General features: G+C 35.7%; 1 protein-coding gene across 1 annotated transcript; it reads left to right on the top strand.

Annotated features, from left to right (window-relative positions):
* Nucleotides 1–5024: 5024 nt before the first annotated feature.
* LOC132164972 (DEAD-box ATP-dependent RNA helicase 50) lies at nt 5025–13443 on the top strand. Its single transcript, XM_059575488.1, has 9 exons — nt 5025–5082; nt 5221–5582; nt 6320–6960; nt 8019–8213; nt 9310–9497; nt 11382–11595; nt 12395–12526; nt 12723–12898; nt 13017–13443. The coding sequence occupies exons 2-9, from the start codon at nt 5234–5236 to the stop codon at nt 13240–13242; spliced, it is 2121 nt and encodes a 706-aa protein (XP_059431471.1). The 5' UTR covers nt 5025–5082; nt 5221–5233; the 3' UTR covers nt 13243–13443.
* The last annotated feature ends 3863 nt before the right edge of the window (nt 13444–17306 follow it).

The raw sequence follows: 17306 nt of genomic DNA, 5'->3' as shown, positions 1-17306 counted from the left end.
AAGATAACACTTCAAGAGGTCAACCCTACTTCAACTCTTAAGTCTATAAATAGACTCCTATACAAGGTACAAAGACATTCTGAATTCTCTCATAATCTGAGATCTGATTCTTGAGCTTTGTTTATCAAATTGTTCGATAAATTGCTCTTCCTCCAAGGAATTGACTTAGGCATTGGAGTTTTTCCAGCATAGTGGCTAGCGGACCTTTGACGCTCTTACTATTTTGCAGCTATCAAGGAGTCTCACAAGCCCAAGGAGCCTCACAAGCATATTCCAGATCTAGCACACACACACCTCGACTAATGTGCAGCTCACGCCATACCAGAAACAGTTAGGCATAAAATTGGTCTAACAATATGTTTTATCTTATAGTATGTATATACATTCACTCTATATATATAAACCTACTCATATACACACAAATACACATATTTTTATATTTATACTTACAATTGCAATAATACATTACATTATGATTTTTTTTTTTTTAAAAAAAAATTATCTTTTTAAATACTTAACATGTTCTCATTACAATGTTAAAAATAATATTATTAAAAAAGTAAAAATAAAGTTATACAAGTCGAGCAGAGTTTATACGACTCATTTAATAAAGAAGCATACATATTTGTTCCAGTTAATAAATGAACGAAGCCCAACTTGAGCTAATCCGAACCAGGTCCAAGCCTATTTGCAAGCGACTGTCTTCATTTATATAGTCCTACTACGGAGAAATTTGAAACTTTCTCAATCAAAGGAAAGAAGACCCTTTTGTCCAAACCATGAGAAGATCTCGTTATAATCTGCTGCCAAATTTCTTGTTGATGCCTTATGTGATTGTACTTTGGACTATTGGATTTCATTTCATTATAAATATTAAAATTAGTTCAATTTGGACAATAACAATTACAAATACCAATACGAGGAAACCGAACCATGTTTGCCTCTATGTTCTATCCATCAGTGACAATTCTTCCAATTCTTACATACATGAGATATAAAATCGTTACTCTTAAGATTTAACCCTTAGAAAACGACTAAATGAAATCGAAACTCACAAAAAAAAAAAAAAAAATTCTCCTGAAAGCAAATTTAAAGAAATGTTCTTGTTTGTCGTAAATGGAATGATTACATGAAATGTTCAAATTCGAGGTTTGGGCCTACGTCCTTCTACAATGACTACAAAACTAACTAGAGAATTACCAAGGTTCTAAATGAAAAGACTCTAAGAAAGACCCAAAGCTTTATGCAAAATAACAGCCCAACTAAACTCTAACTACCTAGTCACTTGGGACACTTGCTTGCTAGCTCAGCCCAAAAGATTACAGCTTGATACCCGAATCACATGAAATACTAGCTGTTGGTTAATGGATCGGCCACTTTAAGCCCAACAGACCTCTAGGCCCAATCCAATATGCAAGCCCACTAAAGATAGGCTCAACCTAAGAAATAGTCGACCTACGCCAAGACATGACCGGCCCACCAAGGGTACAATAGTCCTTCCACCAAGGGTACGATGGTCTTTCGGCAAGTGAAGGAAACCCATGTTTACCAATGAATCGTGGGATACCCCCAGGGTCCAAGCAAAGCCCCACATTCAACAAAACGTGGTCCAGCTGTTAGCACCAAACCAAGCCACGTGTGCCCAAGAACAAGTCGGGAACCCGTGTCTAAGGCAAGCGTGGCCCAGCCACCCCTTAAAACACTCCACGATCTCAGGATCGTGGAGTAGCCCACAACCCATGATCCATTTTGCCACACATTGCACACAGTAGATCCTCTGGAACGTGGGGCCGAGAATTAGGGAATGACAACCGCTACCTGATGCCTATAAAAGGGAAGCTCCAGTTCTTAATTTGCTAATCACAAATCTCTCTCAAGCTCTTATTGCTTACTTGCTTTCCCTCTCTTAAATCAAATACTGACTTAAGCATCAGAGCTATCCCCGCTGGCACACCCCGACAGCTCTTATCCTAAATTTCCTTCTTTTGTAGATGAATGACTCCTCGGATCCCATAGTCACTCATCGAAAAACTGTCATCAATAGTTTGACGCCGTTTGTGGAAACTCGATTTTCATCGGTTCTTAATATACAAAATCCAATATGGAGACTACACATTTGAGGGAGCCCGAGCCAAATGTCCAAGCTGGACAACTTGGAACATCGGTCGATTCGAACGGTCAAATCACCTCATTGGAAGATCATATGATGTAATAACCTAGGGAAAAACACTAGCCACATCTGCATTATTACTTCAAAAGGACTAGTTAATTTGGAGCTTCCTTAGAATTCATTATAAAGCCCAGTTTTACTTAATAACTAGGCAATGTGGGACTTAGTACCCATGACTATCTTTATAAACCACCACTCTATGTGGGCTTCTTAACTTCCCAATATGGGACCGGGGTGTTATAAATTCCTCCTCTTAAATTCCTGACGTCCTCGTCAGGGCCACATGATGTGGTGCTCCAATACCACATGACTTGGCTATTCCATATAATATTCATATATCATATTTTCCTCAAAATTAATATATTTGCCTAATATGAATATTAAAATAATATTTATCACCAAATAAATCTCTTTAATGAGGGTTTTTAAAAATTTAGGACACTACATTACTTACTAAGTCTTTAGACTTACGCGATTGTTACATCTTGTAGGAAACCTGTTCCTAGAAAGAAGAGAGAGTGGCAACATTGCCACTATGAACCTTGCTTAAATATAAGATCTTCACACCGGGTTTGCTTAAGCTATTTTACTAGTTGCTCCGTGTCCATGTACTTGAGGATAATACTTGACTCCTTTGTGCTTACTAGATCTTAGATTTATTTCACTTTCCTATGCATTAACTCTAACGTGTCTTAGAGGGGCGGTTTTCCAGCTAACTACCAGTTAGTTAGATTGAGGGTAATTGCCAGTAACCCTACCAAACTGGTCAAGGCTAGATTTGGGGGCGTTACACCTAGTCCAAGTAGGAGACCTAAAACCCTTTCCATATTGGATTTGGACTTCTGCCAGATTCAAGGACCCGTGTGCGCTCAAGCCCAATGAATGGTGTGCTTGAGTGTAGGTGCACTCGAGCTCAGTGGATGCTAGGGCACTCGAGCGCATGTGCCCTCGAGCCCTTCTGCTTGTATACTTGATCCCAAGTCTTCAAAAGGCTCTCAAAGTGTGCTTTAAGCCCAATTTTCAACGGATTTTCTTGCGTCTTTCATTTAAAACCTGAAAACACGAAAACAAAACAAAATTAAATAGATAACATTGCTAAGGAATTAACATATACGAGTTAAGATGCTTGAATATGCAACATTCGATGCTTATCACCCCAACATATTAACCTGAAGCCTCCCTACTTCTCATGACCAAGGTAAGTCACTTGAGGTTTAACATGTTATAATCTAGATGGAATTCCCAATTTCATTATGACTACGAACAACAAGTTTTATAAGTTGTAAGGACCTTTGAGTATAATCTTTTGTGTGTGTGTGTATATATATATATATATGCCATGTAAAAATAGGTGTATATACATTTTGTTCTATTCAAAACATTATCCAATTAATTAGAGTTTTGGACACAATTCCCAATAGAAAGCTCATTCCATACTCAACGAGGAGGTTTACTTACTAACTCTTACACTTACGCAGTATTTGCAGCTTATCAAGTTGTTTATTATAAGCTAAAAGACTGCAACTTCAATGGAAAGAAGGTGGAGAGGATGGCGTGTTGAATGGAGAGGTTGATGGTTGAAGACAAATCTGGGTTGAAAAATCTCAGATCTATCTTCCATGTATAGCGCTTGGGGCCTACACAACAAGGGCTTGTTTCAGATTGCGTTCAAGGCTTTTAAAAACGCTTTTAAAAGTCTAAAAAGCCTAAAAATTGCCAAAAAAAAAAACTTTTGGCAAAAATGAAGCTTTTGCCTAAAAACTCTTTTTAATTTAAAAGCTCAATTTCTCAAACGCAATCCCAAACAAGCTCTAAAGGCATGTTTGAGATTACGTTTGAGAGGCCTAAAAGTGCTTTTAACACTCAAAAAACCCGTTTGAAGAAAAATGTATTCATTTGGTAAAAAAATTAAAAGCGTTTTAAGGGTTCAAAAAGTCTAAAAATGGCCAAAAAACACTTTTTGCAAAAACTTAAAAATGAAGCTTTTGCTCAAGCTCTTTTTGACTTAAAAGTTCTATTTCGCAAACGCAATCCCAAACAGGCTCTAAGTGAAAAATGGATGGTGTTGAAGAACACAGGTCGAAGAGGGTGGATAGAAATCGAGTTTGTGGTGGTGGAGGAGGTGAAGTTATAGATTAGGTTGGAAAACTAACGAGAAAGCGAGGAAACAGAAACTGAGAAACAAAAGGGGGAAGGAAGGCGGGAGATGGGAGGAGGGAAGAGACAAAGCTCATCCTTCCTCCCCCAAAGCACACGCATGTAATGGTGGGAAGTTTCACCAAAACGGGAGAATGATCCTCTCAATTTCACTTGAAATGGAGATAGTCCATTTAGTGTATTTAGGGGGGGTATAGTTATCCAAAAAAATTTGTTCAAAAACTAAATGGACAACTATACCCCTCTAAATACACTAAATTGACCCTCTCCATTTCAAGTGAAATTGAGAGGATCCATTTTCACCAAAACGAGGGTTTTCTAAAGAAAATGTTGAGAGCTTCTAGCCTTCTATCATTAAAAAAAAAGTAAAAATTTTGTGCGCACAACATACAAAAAAAAAAAAAAAAAAAAAAAAAAAAAACTATTTTGCATTCTTCTAACATACTCTTTAACGTGACATGCTTAATCCACCTTTACATCAATCTTAATTTTTTTAAAAAAATATTAAAGGGTAAATTGAACATTGTCAGTTGAAAAAAAATGCAAAATAGCATTAGTCTTTGAAAAAATGTGATAAAAGTAGCGCATGAGATATACTTTTTTAATTTTTTATTTTGGAAGTTGTTGGACTTCTTCCGAAAGAATGGGCCCAAGTTAGCGGCAACGGTTGGAAGTCCAGGCCCACAGTAATCTTTATCTTTACTCTCACCGCAAACCCAGAAGCAGAAACAGCTCCAACAAGCATCTCTGTCACAGTAATCCTAACCTTTGCTTCAACTATTGAATTTTCAATTTGTTTTCTTCTTTCTTCTTCTTCTTCTTCTTCTTCCCAGTTACTGCAGAAATGTCTTGAATCTTGTTGTTATTGTTTTTTGTGATTGATAAAATACAAGAGAAGCAGAGGAAATGCTGCTGGCAAAAGCTCCTCCTGCTCCAATACCTGCAAACTTGAGCGCCAAACCTAAACCAAGACTTCTTGAACCCAACTGGAATTCATCGTTCAAACGGTATGAGAGGGGTCTCAGATTGGTTGTCAGAGCTGGGTATACTCGCACGCCCATGGAAACTCCTGGAGCTTATCAGCTTGTCGATGATGACACTGGTGAAAAGTTCATTGTTTGGGGAGGAAGTGACGATTCTCCTTCTCCTTCCAAAGACATTCTCTCGTGGAAACCATCCACCGCTAACACTTTGAATAAAAAGGAACAGTTCAATCGTCTGGATGATGCTAGAGATGCAACGACTTCCATTACTGGTAATTATGCTAATGAAGCTGCTCTTTCTGCCCAATTATTCAATTTCTGCTCAATGCATTGGAACCCTACTTCATTGAGTTAGACCCAATTGAACTAATTTCTTGCTGAATCCCTTAATCCATCAAAATGTATGACCATTCCGTAGTTACTCGTTCAAATGGTATGGAGGCATTTATTTAACATCTCAATGCCTCAGAGAAAAACTGAGATGAAGAGTTAATGAAGCTATAGATAGCAATAAAGGGAAAAGTCTAATTTTTCTCTGGTTCTATCTGCTAAGAAAATCATATTAGTGGATGAGAGAGACTGTGAAGAAATGGGTTGGTTCAACTTTCCATGCAATGGGCTCCAATGCATTGTGTAAGCTGTGAAGAAGTGGATTGCTGGGTAGTTCTGGCTTCTATCCTTATTAAAACCCATTTCTTGTCTTGGCCCCAAAATGAATTGAACTTATTGGTCTTGCGTTCCAAATGTATGGTTTTGAAAGAATTCAATTGCAATTGGAACATATGCATTAAACTTGTAAATTTTTATGTTGAGCTAGTGATTTGCTTTTCATCTTCTGTAATCTGACTCACAAGACCAGTAGGTTGTCCTCATATATGTACCATCTTCCTTGATATTTGTGCAATAAAACCTTTAAGACTCGTCTTTCTTTCTCATTTCTTTTCTTCTTAATAACCTCATGTTTATTCGTTTAATCCAATGCCCTCATCGGTTCTTTCTTGTTTGACAGGAATTGAGGGTGTGCCAGCTACTACAGCAAGTGGTTCTCTAACAGCATTTCACAGGGGGTCTGCAGGAAATTTTGGGAGGCTAAAAGCACAGAGAGTGAGAGCTCTTGTCAAAAATACTTCTCAGACAAAGCAAACTGTAAGTGAAAATGATGACAAGCTATTTGTGAAAAATAGGTCATTTGGTAAGTCTGTCATTTCACACCCTAAACTTGAAGATATTGGGAGAAAGCAGAAAGAAAATGCATTCAGAAATAGAGGAATAGTTGCAGGAGCTTCCCAGTCTCAAGAAGTCAGCGACATGATGCAAATAAGAGGGACGTCAGATGATTTTGATCATTCTGATATAACTCCGAAACAAGGTTATCAAAGCAAACCAGCTAAACATTACAAATCTGACACTGAAACTCGGATATCGGAAATTTCAGCTCCAAGAGTTTCTGCTCGTAACTTAAGAGGTTGGGGCAGGGGAGGTTCCATGCATAACTCTAGATCTGAATCTTCAGACTTTCTAAAGCCAAGGAGGAAGTTGTCCCCTGGCAATGGCTTTTTTAGTAAAAAATCCTTTAGAGACTTGGGCTGCAGTGAATTTATGATTGCATCTCTAAGGGAGCTGCTTTTCTTGCGCCCTTCACATATTCAGGTATATCGACATTATCTTCATGTTGACCAAATTTAAGCCATATATAGGTATGTGTGTGTGTGTGTGTGGGTGGGTGTAAATATTATCTCCATTCAAAGAATTTGGTTGGGCACATGATTTTGGGTCCTATTAAATTCCAGAATTGTCCAATTCATAATATTTGCCTGCAAATTTACGAGGTTCTTGTCAATTATCTGGTCTATGAATTAGTGCCACTTCTATTCTTGTACTTCAGAGCTTCTTACATGAAAGAAACAGGTATCTGACTTTATGGTCATCTTATCTGCTCACTTGCCCTTTGACCGTACAATATGTGGTCTTATGCATGCTCTATTTTCTTCCTATCCAATTGGATTTCAAGAGCTTGCTCCTTTTGTGATATGGTGGATCTTTCATAATATTGATAATTTTTGTTGTTCTTGTATAATTTTGTAATTACGTTTCCCCACCTTGTCCTTTTATGCAAATTCAATCTTTGGAAAAGCTGTTTACTTCCGTTGGGATAACATTACTCTTCTCTCTCTGTCTACCCTGTCCCCCTCCCCCCACGGCAAAACAAAACTGAGTTATAGATTGTCTTCTGGTTCATTTTGGTTTGGGCTATGTAATTGCATTACAAAACTAAGATGCTTAGATTTGTGTTTGTGCTGACAGTCATATTGCATTCCAATTTCTGGGAGGTGATGTCAGACATCTTGCATCTAGCTGGATTAACATCATACCAGTATTTTTATGACAACCTCTTGCTTTAGGTTCAAGTAAAAGGGTACCTTAGCTGTTACATTTCAGATGGTAGTTTGTTAGGAAAGTCCCTATCATTGTTTGCGCTTTATGATATGCATCTATTTTAATTGGAACTAAGGCTTAGTTGAATTGAGTTCTGTATGATTTACATCTAATATACTGGGCTATGAAGTTATTCAAATTGTACAAAGGTGTGCGTGCCCTAAAGCATTTTTTTTTCCTTTTTTGGCTAAAACTCATATTTGTCAAAGAAAGCTCATTCAGCTTAAATGTTGACTGCAACTTATGCCGATGGTGAACATCTTGAATAACAGGCAATGACATTTCCACCTGTTATTGAGGGGAAGAGCTGTATTATAGCTGATCAAAGTGGATCTGGGAAGACATTGGCATATCTTGCACCAATAATTCAGTGTCTTAGGGAAGAAGAAATGCAAGAACTTAGCAAAAGCTCATCACAAAATCCTCGAGTTGTTGTCATGGTACCAACTGCTGAGTTGGCTTCTCAGGTCTGTTGCTGTTGTGCTCAACTCATATCAGCACACTGCTTTGCTGTGTCACTTTTGCATGTTTTTTTTCATTTTGCTATATTTGATTTTTAGTTTTCTGTTTAATTTTGCTCAATTGACTGGTAACCACGCCCCATGAATTGTAAATTGTAAGCTTGTGAATTGTAAATTTTGTTGACTTGAACCAGAACCATAACCATGACTTGTTAATATTAGATCTAATTCTGTTCTCATTTTCCTTCTTTGCGGCCTTTCTTCTTGAACTTATTCAAGAATTTATCTTCTCCAATAAACTAAGCGATTAGGAAATGCCAAGTTGCAGGGCCGCTTGGATGAGTGAAAAAAGAGGACATGGAAGAGGTAGTTACACCTACCGACGTGTGTATAATATTTACAGATTGGACGTCCCTAGATAAGGGTACTTACCAAAAGAGGAAAAAAAAAAAAAACTGTATATGTTGCAGAATTGTGATCTGGAAGTCATGAAGCCTGCAAATAATAGGGATCAAGAGATATTTGAGTTTGTGGATTTAAAAATGGATTTTGTCCATTATTGAGATGATACTCAATGAAGTTCATTCAATATTGGTTATCGTGATGCAATGTGATTGTATAATACGATAGTAAGCTTTTGTATTTTGTCAATGTATTAGCTTGTGATGTAGAATCTCTAATCCTATTTCCTTTGAAGTGTGTTGGTACCACCCTGAGTTCGATAAACTTTTGATTTGTATGAACCCATAATTCACTTTTTGAATATAAAAATTTCATTGTACGTAATGTCTTCCTTCAAATTGGACCCATGTTCTCTATATTTTCTATGACAAAAACCATCTCAATATCCTTATGCTGGAAATAGGAATTTTCATTAGGGATATGTGTTGCATCATTTCTACTATGGGCCCTCTGCTTGTAGGGAAACTAGTTGTTATGCTATATAGAATTGTTAATTGAAGAGGTAATCACGACCATGATGAAAAAATGTCACCATTTATGAATGCAATGTGATGCTTGTTTACATTTAAGTTAAGAAAAATATTTTGATGTATGGTTCTGGATATGTTATGGCTGTTAATTTAAATGAAAACCATTGCAGGTTTTGTGTAATTGCAGAGCGATCTCAAAATTTGGTGTACCATTCAAATCTATGGTTGTGACCGGTGGTTTTCGGCAGAAAACTCAATTGGAAAATTTACAACAAGGTGTCGATATTCTAATTGCAACACCTGGCCGGTTCTTGTTTCTGATCAAAGAAGGCTTCTTGCAGTTAACAAATCTAAGATGGTAACCCAATTTCCCTTTAATTTATAACATATCTTTTTGTCCTATAATTGGGCCTATTTGTGATTTTAGAGAATTATAAGCATTTTAATATGAATTTTTGTGCAATGGGTGCCATCCCATTTGATCTTTTATATTGTTCTCTAAGTGTATAATAAGTGGCAGCATAGTCTTCGTCATACTTATAATCTTTGACAGGACGGCCTATAAAGGTCAAAATCCTTTAGAATTCCTAGGGGATACACTACAATGTTGAGTTAGTGATGTGGTTCCTCTGGTACTATATAAGATACTCTATGATGTAGTTCCTAGGATACTCTATAAGATAGAGTTCCTTAAATTTGAACAGTTGTTTTGAGTTCATATGATTATAATTTTGCCACCTCAACATTTACCACTTTTAAAATGTTCTTAATTTGTGATAAACATTAATTTTGGTTTGATGAAGTTAACGTTGAGTAAGTAAATGCAGTAAGTGCTAGGTGGCAAAATATGAACTATTTGTTTGAAAACAATAGTTGGGCTTTTAAGAACTCGACAAAGTAGAGTATACTACGAACTTTAGAGGATTCTGATCTGCCTACAAAAACCTAATGTTAGTTAGAGAATAGAATGGGACAAACTTAACTTATTATGTTTTAGAATATTGTAAAGTATGTTGCGTTGGATGATGAAGGCTATTGGATAGGGAAAAAATTGTGGGTGTAAGCTTAATTTTGAATGTGGAGAGAAGTTTTTAATGCAAACATATATAGGCATTGCACAGTAATCTAGGGGATTTTGAGAGTTGTTGGTTAGCAACCACTGACCACATTAGTTGTTTTCGTATTCAATAATTTATTGGAAGAGAAAGAGTGAAGAGGGTTTCCTCAAATATAAAATGGAGTGGTTGAAGTAGAAGTTGAATGGGAGTGTTATGTGATTAATGAAATACTTGCATCTGCATGTACACAGTATAGTATGTAGTTATGTAACTGAAAATTTTGAGGATTTTAGTGTATGTTGTATTAGAAATGATTAAAAAGGAGTTATGGAGAAGATTGATGAAGATGCAGAAGAAATAATTGCACATCCAAGTACTCCTGGGTTTATCATGTTTAACCTGAATTCTATAAGACCACTGCCTTACTGTTTATAATGTATTTTCTCAGTCCCAATGTAATCAATGAATTCGTGATGACTCCAGCTGGTACTAATCTACTTTATTTACAAGCATAGCCTCCAGACTCCTGCATTCATGCATAAATTTCAACCTGTTGTTCCACTAATTGATTTTAATCTAAAATTGTCCTTCTCAATAGCTCAGCTAGTCTTCTCACTTATGCATATTGTATGAAGTGAACTTGTAGTAGCACGCTATAGGAGTGTTGATACTTGGCAACCAATTTTTACTTTTGACGTGGATTTCTCTCCATATGAAATTGTTTAATGCATGTTATTGGCTGAGAACTAGAGCTGACGTGCTATGTAGTAAGTAAATAAGTGCCTTTCACCCATTTAATAGGGATATTTATATAGTACCTGCTTACCTCATGGCTGCTCAGAAAATGAATGTGATTCAACTTATGTTTTGCTTATGGCATGTGCAACATGATTAGGACATACTTCATGTTGGTTTCTTTCACTGGCTGGTATGTGGTCAGATTCTATACTAATCTGACAAAAGCTAAATAGTAGCTGTGCTGAATGTACTTTGTATCTTTCCTTTGGAGCTGCAGCTGCACTGTTATTGTCTTCCATTGGAACCAATTTTTGTTTTGGGAACTCCTAGTTGTGACCCATCAAATAATCTTCATTACCTGCATTGATGGATCTACCTGCACGGCACAGCTATATTTTACGAGATATTATGCCAGTGCTAAAATTAATTAAAACATTGTGTTGCAGCGCTGTCTTGGATGAGGTTGATATACTCTTCAATGATGAGGATTTTGAAGTAGCATTGAAAAAGTTGATAAATTCTTCACCTGTTACTACACAATATCTATTTGTGACCGCAACTTTACCACGAGAGATATACAACAAACTAGTTGAAGTATTCCCTGATTGTGAAGTGATCATGGGACCTGGTATGCACCGTGTAAGCCCTGGCCTTGAAGAGGTTGGTTTCAATTGTTCTTTCCTTTTCCCTTTCTTCTTTATTATTGTTGTTATTAGGCCTAATTACATTTTGATTCTTCCAAGTTAGCTTAATTGTCAGTTTGGCCATTAGGTTTCTAGTTTGGGTGGTGTTTACCCTAAAGTTTCGTATTTTGTCAATTTAATCCATCCATCCATTTCTCTCGTTTAGATTTTGTTAAATATTGTGTGACTTACATGTGATTGTCAAAACAATGTCCTACTATTAAAAAAAAAAAAAAATTGTGAAAGAAAAATTGCTCTAGGAATAAGAACAGAGCAAAATAATCTGTCTTTCCTTCTCTCTTCAGTCTCTCCATTCTCCAGCCCTCTTGCATGATTACAATCCTACAATCACCAAGTTTGTTCAGTACCTCTTACTCTGTCAAAATCTTCAAGACACATTGACAATTCCACATAGGATGACAACGGCAAGGGCGAGCTCAAAGTTCCCAACGGTGGTACAAGTTCAGGGATTGGACTCAGATTTTCCCCTATCTTGCAAAGTGCTCCATCATATTCGAAGTATTAAAGTGAAAAAAGAAAGAAATGCCAAAGTAACGATAAAGTTTGGTCAGAGACCATTGAAAATTTGAGACTCTTTTCATGGTATAGGGTTCATATTTTTATTCTGTTGTTGGCATAGGTGTCCAGGTGGGTCCAATAATGCACAGCATACACAAATTACTTCTTTAAGCATTAAAGATATACAAGGGTAAGTATTGAATATAAAATGTCTAAAATGTTCTAATCATGAATTAATTACAAGGTCGCATGTCCAGGTTCTTGTAGACTGCAGTGGAGAAGATGAGATTGAAAGAAATCCAGAAACTGCTTTTTTGAATAAGAAATCTGCTCTTCTGCATCTGGTGGAGGGAAAGCCAGTTTCCAAGACAATTGTTTTCTGTAACAAGGTACATTCGAGCTCTTATGCATTTGGGGCTCTCTGTGTAATTCTAGTATAGCTGGCTTGTGTCTCACTGTGATTTTTGCTAAGTTATCAGTTTCTTACTTGATAAACATGTATAAGAAAACATATATCTAACATTTTATTCGTAAGTTATTTGAATCATTCTGATTTATGGTAGCTTATACCTTCTCAATTGGCAGATTGACACATGTAGAAAAGTTGAGAATGTATTAAAACGTTGTGATAGAAAAGGAACTCGCGTCCAAGTTCTACCCTTCCATGCTGCTGTGGCTCAAGAATCAAGGCTTGCAAATTTCAAGGAGTTTACCCGTTCTCAGGCAGATGAAGTCTCTCGGTTTTTGGTTTGCACTGATAGGTATTTTATTTGAGTTTTATGCATTATTTACCTTTGATCAACTTCATAGCACCAGCATCTTTCTATGAAATGAAATGCATAATATAGCAGCTTTGATGTAGCTAAAATTTTATTTCAGAGCATCCCGTGGAATCGACTTTACCGGGGTGGATCATGTTGTACTCTTTGACTTCCCGCGTGATCCAAGTGAATACGTGCGTCGGGTTGGGAGAACAGCTAGAGGTGCCGGTGGGAAGGGTACGGCATTCATCTTTGTGGTTGGGAAGCAAGTTTCCCTTGCACGAAAGATAATGGAAAGAAACCAGAAGGGTCACCCATTGCACGACTTGCCATGTGCATGTTAGGTGAATGAGAGAGAGCTCAATAGCTCATGCAAATTGCAATTGCTGGTTTTAGTTTTCAGATGCACTGCATTCTGGGGAAACATGCAGCATATTTGAGTTTCTTCAATCTCTCAGCCAGCCAATGTTTTACATAGTTGCTACTTTGTATTGTTTTCATCTGAAAAGAAAAGAAGGAAAATGAAAAAGATACTTGCACAACTCTATTATCCTCTCCCGTCACCCACGTTTGCTGCAGCATATGCCTGCAGCTCGGTCTCCAATAGACCAAATAAGGTCACGGTTACTGCCTATGAGATTAAGAGTGTGTTTGAAATTATGGTTTTGCGGATAAAAAGTGCAATTTAAAATCAAACGATTTTGATATACATGTATGTGACGTTTATGTATATGCAGTCCTTAAGTTACATCAAATATGGTTTAGGTGTGTTAATGAAATTATTACACTTCAGATCTAAGTCATAATACCTTATGATTTATAAACCCTAATTCATAGTCAGTGATGGAATTGAACATTCTATCTGGTAAGATTGTAACATATTAATCGTGATGATCTATCTTGATCATGGAAGTGGAAACTTCTTATTGATATGTTGGTGTGATTGCAATACAATGAATTAGACCATGTGAGTTGTTATTCTATAAACTAGTGGCAATTGGATAACTTGAATTTACGACTGCTTTGACTCTCAGTCTTGAGAGGAATGTGAAGTCAAGTGTGAAGTGTAGGTTATTTTGATACATTCATTCAGGAGTGAGATCTTTATGGTCAAAATTTCAGCATATTGGATGGTCATATGTAACATTGGATGAATACTACTCCTCAAAATGAAATCCATAATCACTTTGATTGGAATCAAAGAGATGAAATATCTCCTTGAGATAAAATTAATTGGAATTGATTATTCTAAATCTCAGGCCTGAATATTTTAGTTAAAAGTTACTAAAATTAAATGTACCTGGTGAAATATGATTTCAAGAGTATGAGAATAATCGAGAGATTAAATCGGGGAAAGAAATAGTAAAATAGAAGTGTACATGACTTGAATTTCACTATGAATATTTCATGGTAACATAAAACAAGCCATAATAAGTTGAGCAATGTCTTGTAGGCTCGATTAACTAGAGAGAGAGATGCAGGGTGGCGTAGTGGGTTCGCAATAGCAAACAACAATATATAGAATCATAACTCTTCTTAAACCAAGATTCTATCAAGAAATCAAGACAAAAGGGATCGAAAATCACTTACAAAGTGTTAATAAATTAATCAAAATACAGAAACTCTTCCTCTTACATAGTAGGTTTGCTTTATTTATAACTACAATAAGCAAACTTAGAGCAAAAGTAAACCTAAGCCGCCTATTATGAAAATTTCTAGAATAATAAAGAAAATTATTGCAATTAAATAAAATCTTAATTTAAATAACGTAAATAATAAAATAAAATATATTTTATTGCTATATTATTTGATTTGATAGAATAAATAATCATTAAAGTCCCCACTAGGGCAATCAAGTATTTCCTTCTTCTTGAATTCTTGTCTTTATTTCCGTCCAGTTTTCCAATTTTCCATTTGCATCTCCGGTTTTGACCTAGTAAACATCGAAGTTAGCCAAAACTCGTGAAACATGACTTTGTAAATCTTTGAATTGGCTTTCTAATGCCACCAAGCTTTCTCAAATCCGATATCCAAAATTTGAGATATGACCTTTTTAGTAAAACTCATCTAGCACTTGCATCAGAGATAGAGAGAGAGAGGGAGAGAGAGAAATAAGGTGTCATTTTCAAACTTTGCATAAGAAACTTCAGCCAGGCTGAACTTGCAACGAGCTGTCTACATTGCGTCTATCGTTCAGTTGGCATAGGAAGGAAAAAACCATACATCTGAACATTGTGAATTTCACCATGTCCACCTACCTCCCTAGCTCCTATATATATATAGTCTACTGGCCTACACAATCTCCATTAACGACGAGCAGCAGCAGCAGCATAAGCAGCATCAGCCATGGTCTTAATGAATTTGATGATATCACTTCTCTTTCTGGGATTAGTGCTTACCATTGTCTTCTCCAACAACGCCCTTCTAGAAAGCAACCCTGAAGACATCATCACCTCCGACGTCCCACTGAATAATAATATTGGCGGGAAGAAGCTTTTAAATTACACGGCGGTAATATTGCGGAGTGACGACGTTGTCGACCAAATCATTCATGCCTATCAACTAACAAAAGCTACGATGGCTCACTATCCCCGCCATGCTTTCTTCCTATTATGAAGTTGATCCAACTTATGTTGTTCTTTATTTATTTATTATTTTTCTTTTTCTTTTTTTAATTAAATAAAGAAAGGGTTACTGGAAAGGGAAGAAAGAAGAAATGGGTGATCCTAAAAGCAAAAATTGGTTGATTGTGTTGTTATTTATTATTTATGCAATAAGTTAATTGAGTAAATGATTGGTACATGATATTGATGATGTGGCAGTAAAAAATTAGTTTTTGGATCAACAATGGCTTTGTAATAAAAAATTAATGGCTAATTTTTACTGCCATGTCATTCCAATTATACAACAGCTGTTTGATTAGTTGAGCTGGAAAAAAGAGTTAATTTTCATTGAGGTATTACATATGAGTGTAAGTTCATTTTAGAATGTAGTACTACTGCATAGCTTCATTTTCCAAACTGGCATTTTTTAAGTGTTAAGGCCTTGTTTGTTAAACACTTTCAACCCCTTCCCCTCCAACGCTGATGTGATATAGTGTTAGAATTTTTTGTATTAAAAAGTGGAAAATTTTTGTTTTGTGGTGAATTTTTTATTTTAATAGTAGTAAAAAGTAAATAATGTGATATAAAAAATAATAATATTGTTTTGGTGTTGATTTTTTTGGAAAAATGAAGTGAATAATATTGAGGGAAGGGGAAAGTGTTTAAATCTCATTCTCTTTCCTAATTGTAGCGAAAACTCTCAAAATGCCCCTTGCAATGGTGCTATCCTTACCATTATTTTATTTTATTTTTTTTTTAAAATGATTTATCTTTCATTTCTTTCCCCTCTTTTTATCCTGACATTTATTTGAAACAACATTTAAATGACTTTCTCTTTTATCTCTTTCCTTTCTTTTTCTCATAACATTTACTTGAAAGAATATTTAAATGGTATAGAAAAATGATAATGGAAGCTATTGTTGAATTTATTTGAATAAAGAAGCAAAAAGTAATTTGATTCTCTAAATTTAAAGAAAATCTAAGAAAAATTGTTACTAATTTACTAGTACTCTTAACTTTTGGATTGATTCTATTTAGATTTGAACAGAATGCACATGTTTGTCACTTCATCCAAAGTTCAAGGGGTTAAATAAAAAGTTGAAAAATTAAATTCTTTATTTATGGTATGTTTGTAATTTAAAATAACTGTGTTACATGACAAGTACAATTAGGACATGACGTGTTAGACCGTAGATTGATACTTCAAACCAAATGAAAATTCAAGAACTTTATTGTTGAAAATGAAAAACTAGAGACTTAATAAAAATTGCAGGAAAACTAAAGTATTAAACATGATTTTTCCGTTTAAGGGTGAGTCCCAAACTTTTCTATCTAATAAGTACTAGTTGTTAATTACTCATTTTGTTTTCATTTCTCTTTTTTTGTAAAGAAGAAAGAAATTATATTTTCTCTTGGCAACCAAGAATGCAGGAAAGCAAATTTATTTTCTGCTCTTTAATCCTTTCTTTCGTCAATCAAACGGAGCCAAGATTCCCTAAGGATGAATTGCCCCATTGATGGCACAATAGTCACCTTAACAACCTTTTAGGTTTGGGTGAACCTTAAATTGGTGAATCTGATTTGCATCCTACAAATTAATTGCTGATTATAAAGACAAGAGCAACCCTCTATTAATAATAATAATTGCCTTTGATTTGAGAGTCAAAAAAAGAACCTTATTCGTTGAGTAATTTTAAAAGTCTTTCTTATGTTACTCTTCTGTCCTTCCAAAAATGAGGTGGATTTTAAAATCACAATTTGATCAAAATTCAATAATGATCAATTACAAGCTTAATGGTGATTTT

This window comes from Corylus avellana, chromosome ca1, assembly GCF_901000735.1.
Source record: "Corylus avellana chromosome ca1, CavTom2PMs-1.0".
Lineage (NCBI taxonomy): Eukaryota > Viridiplantae > Streptophyta > Magnoliopsida > Fagales > Betulaceae > Corylus > Corylus avellana.
This window is presented reverse-complemented; position numbering and strand designations above follow the sequence as displayed.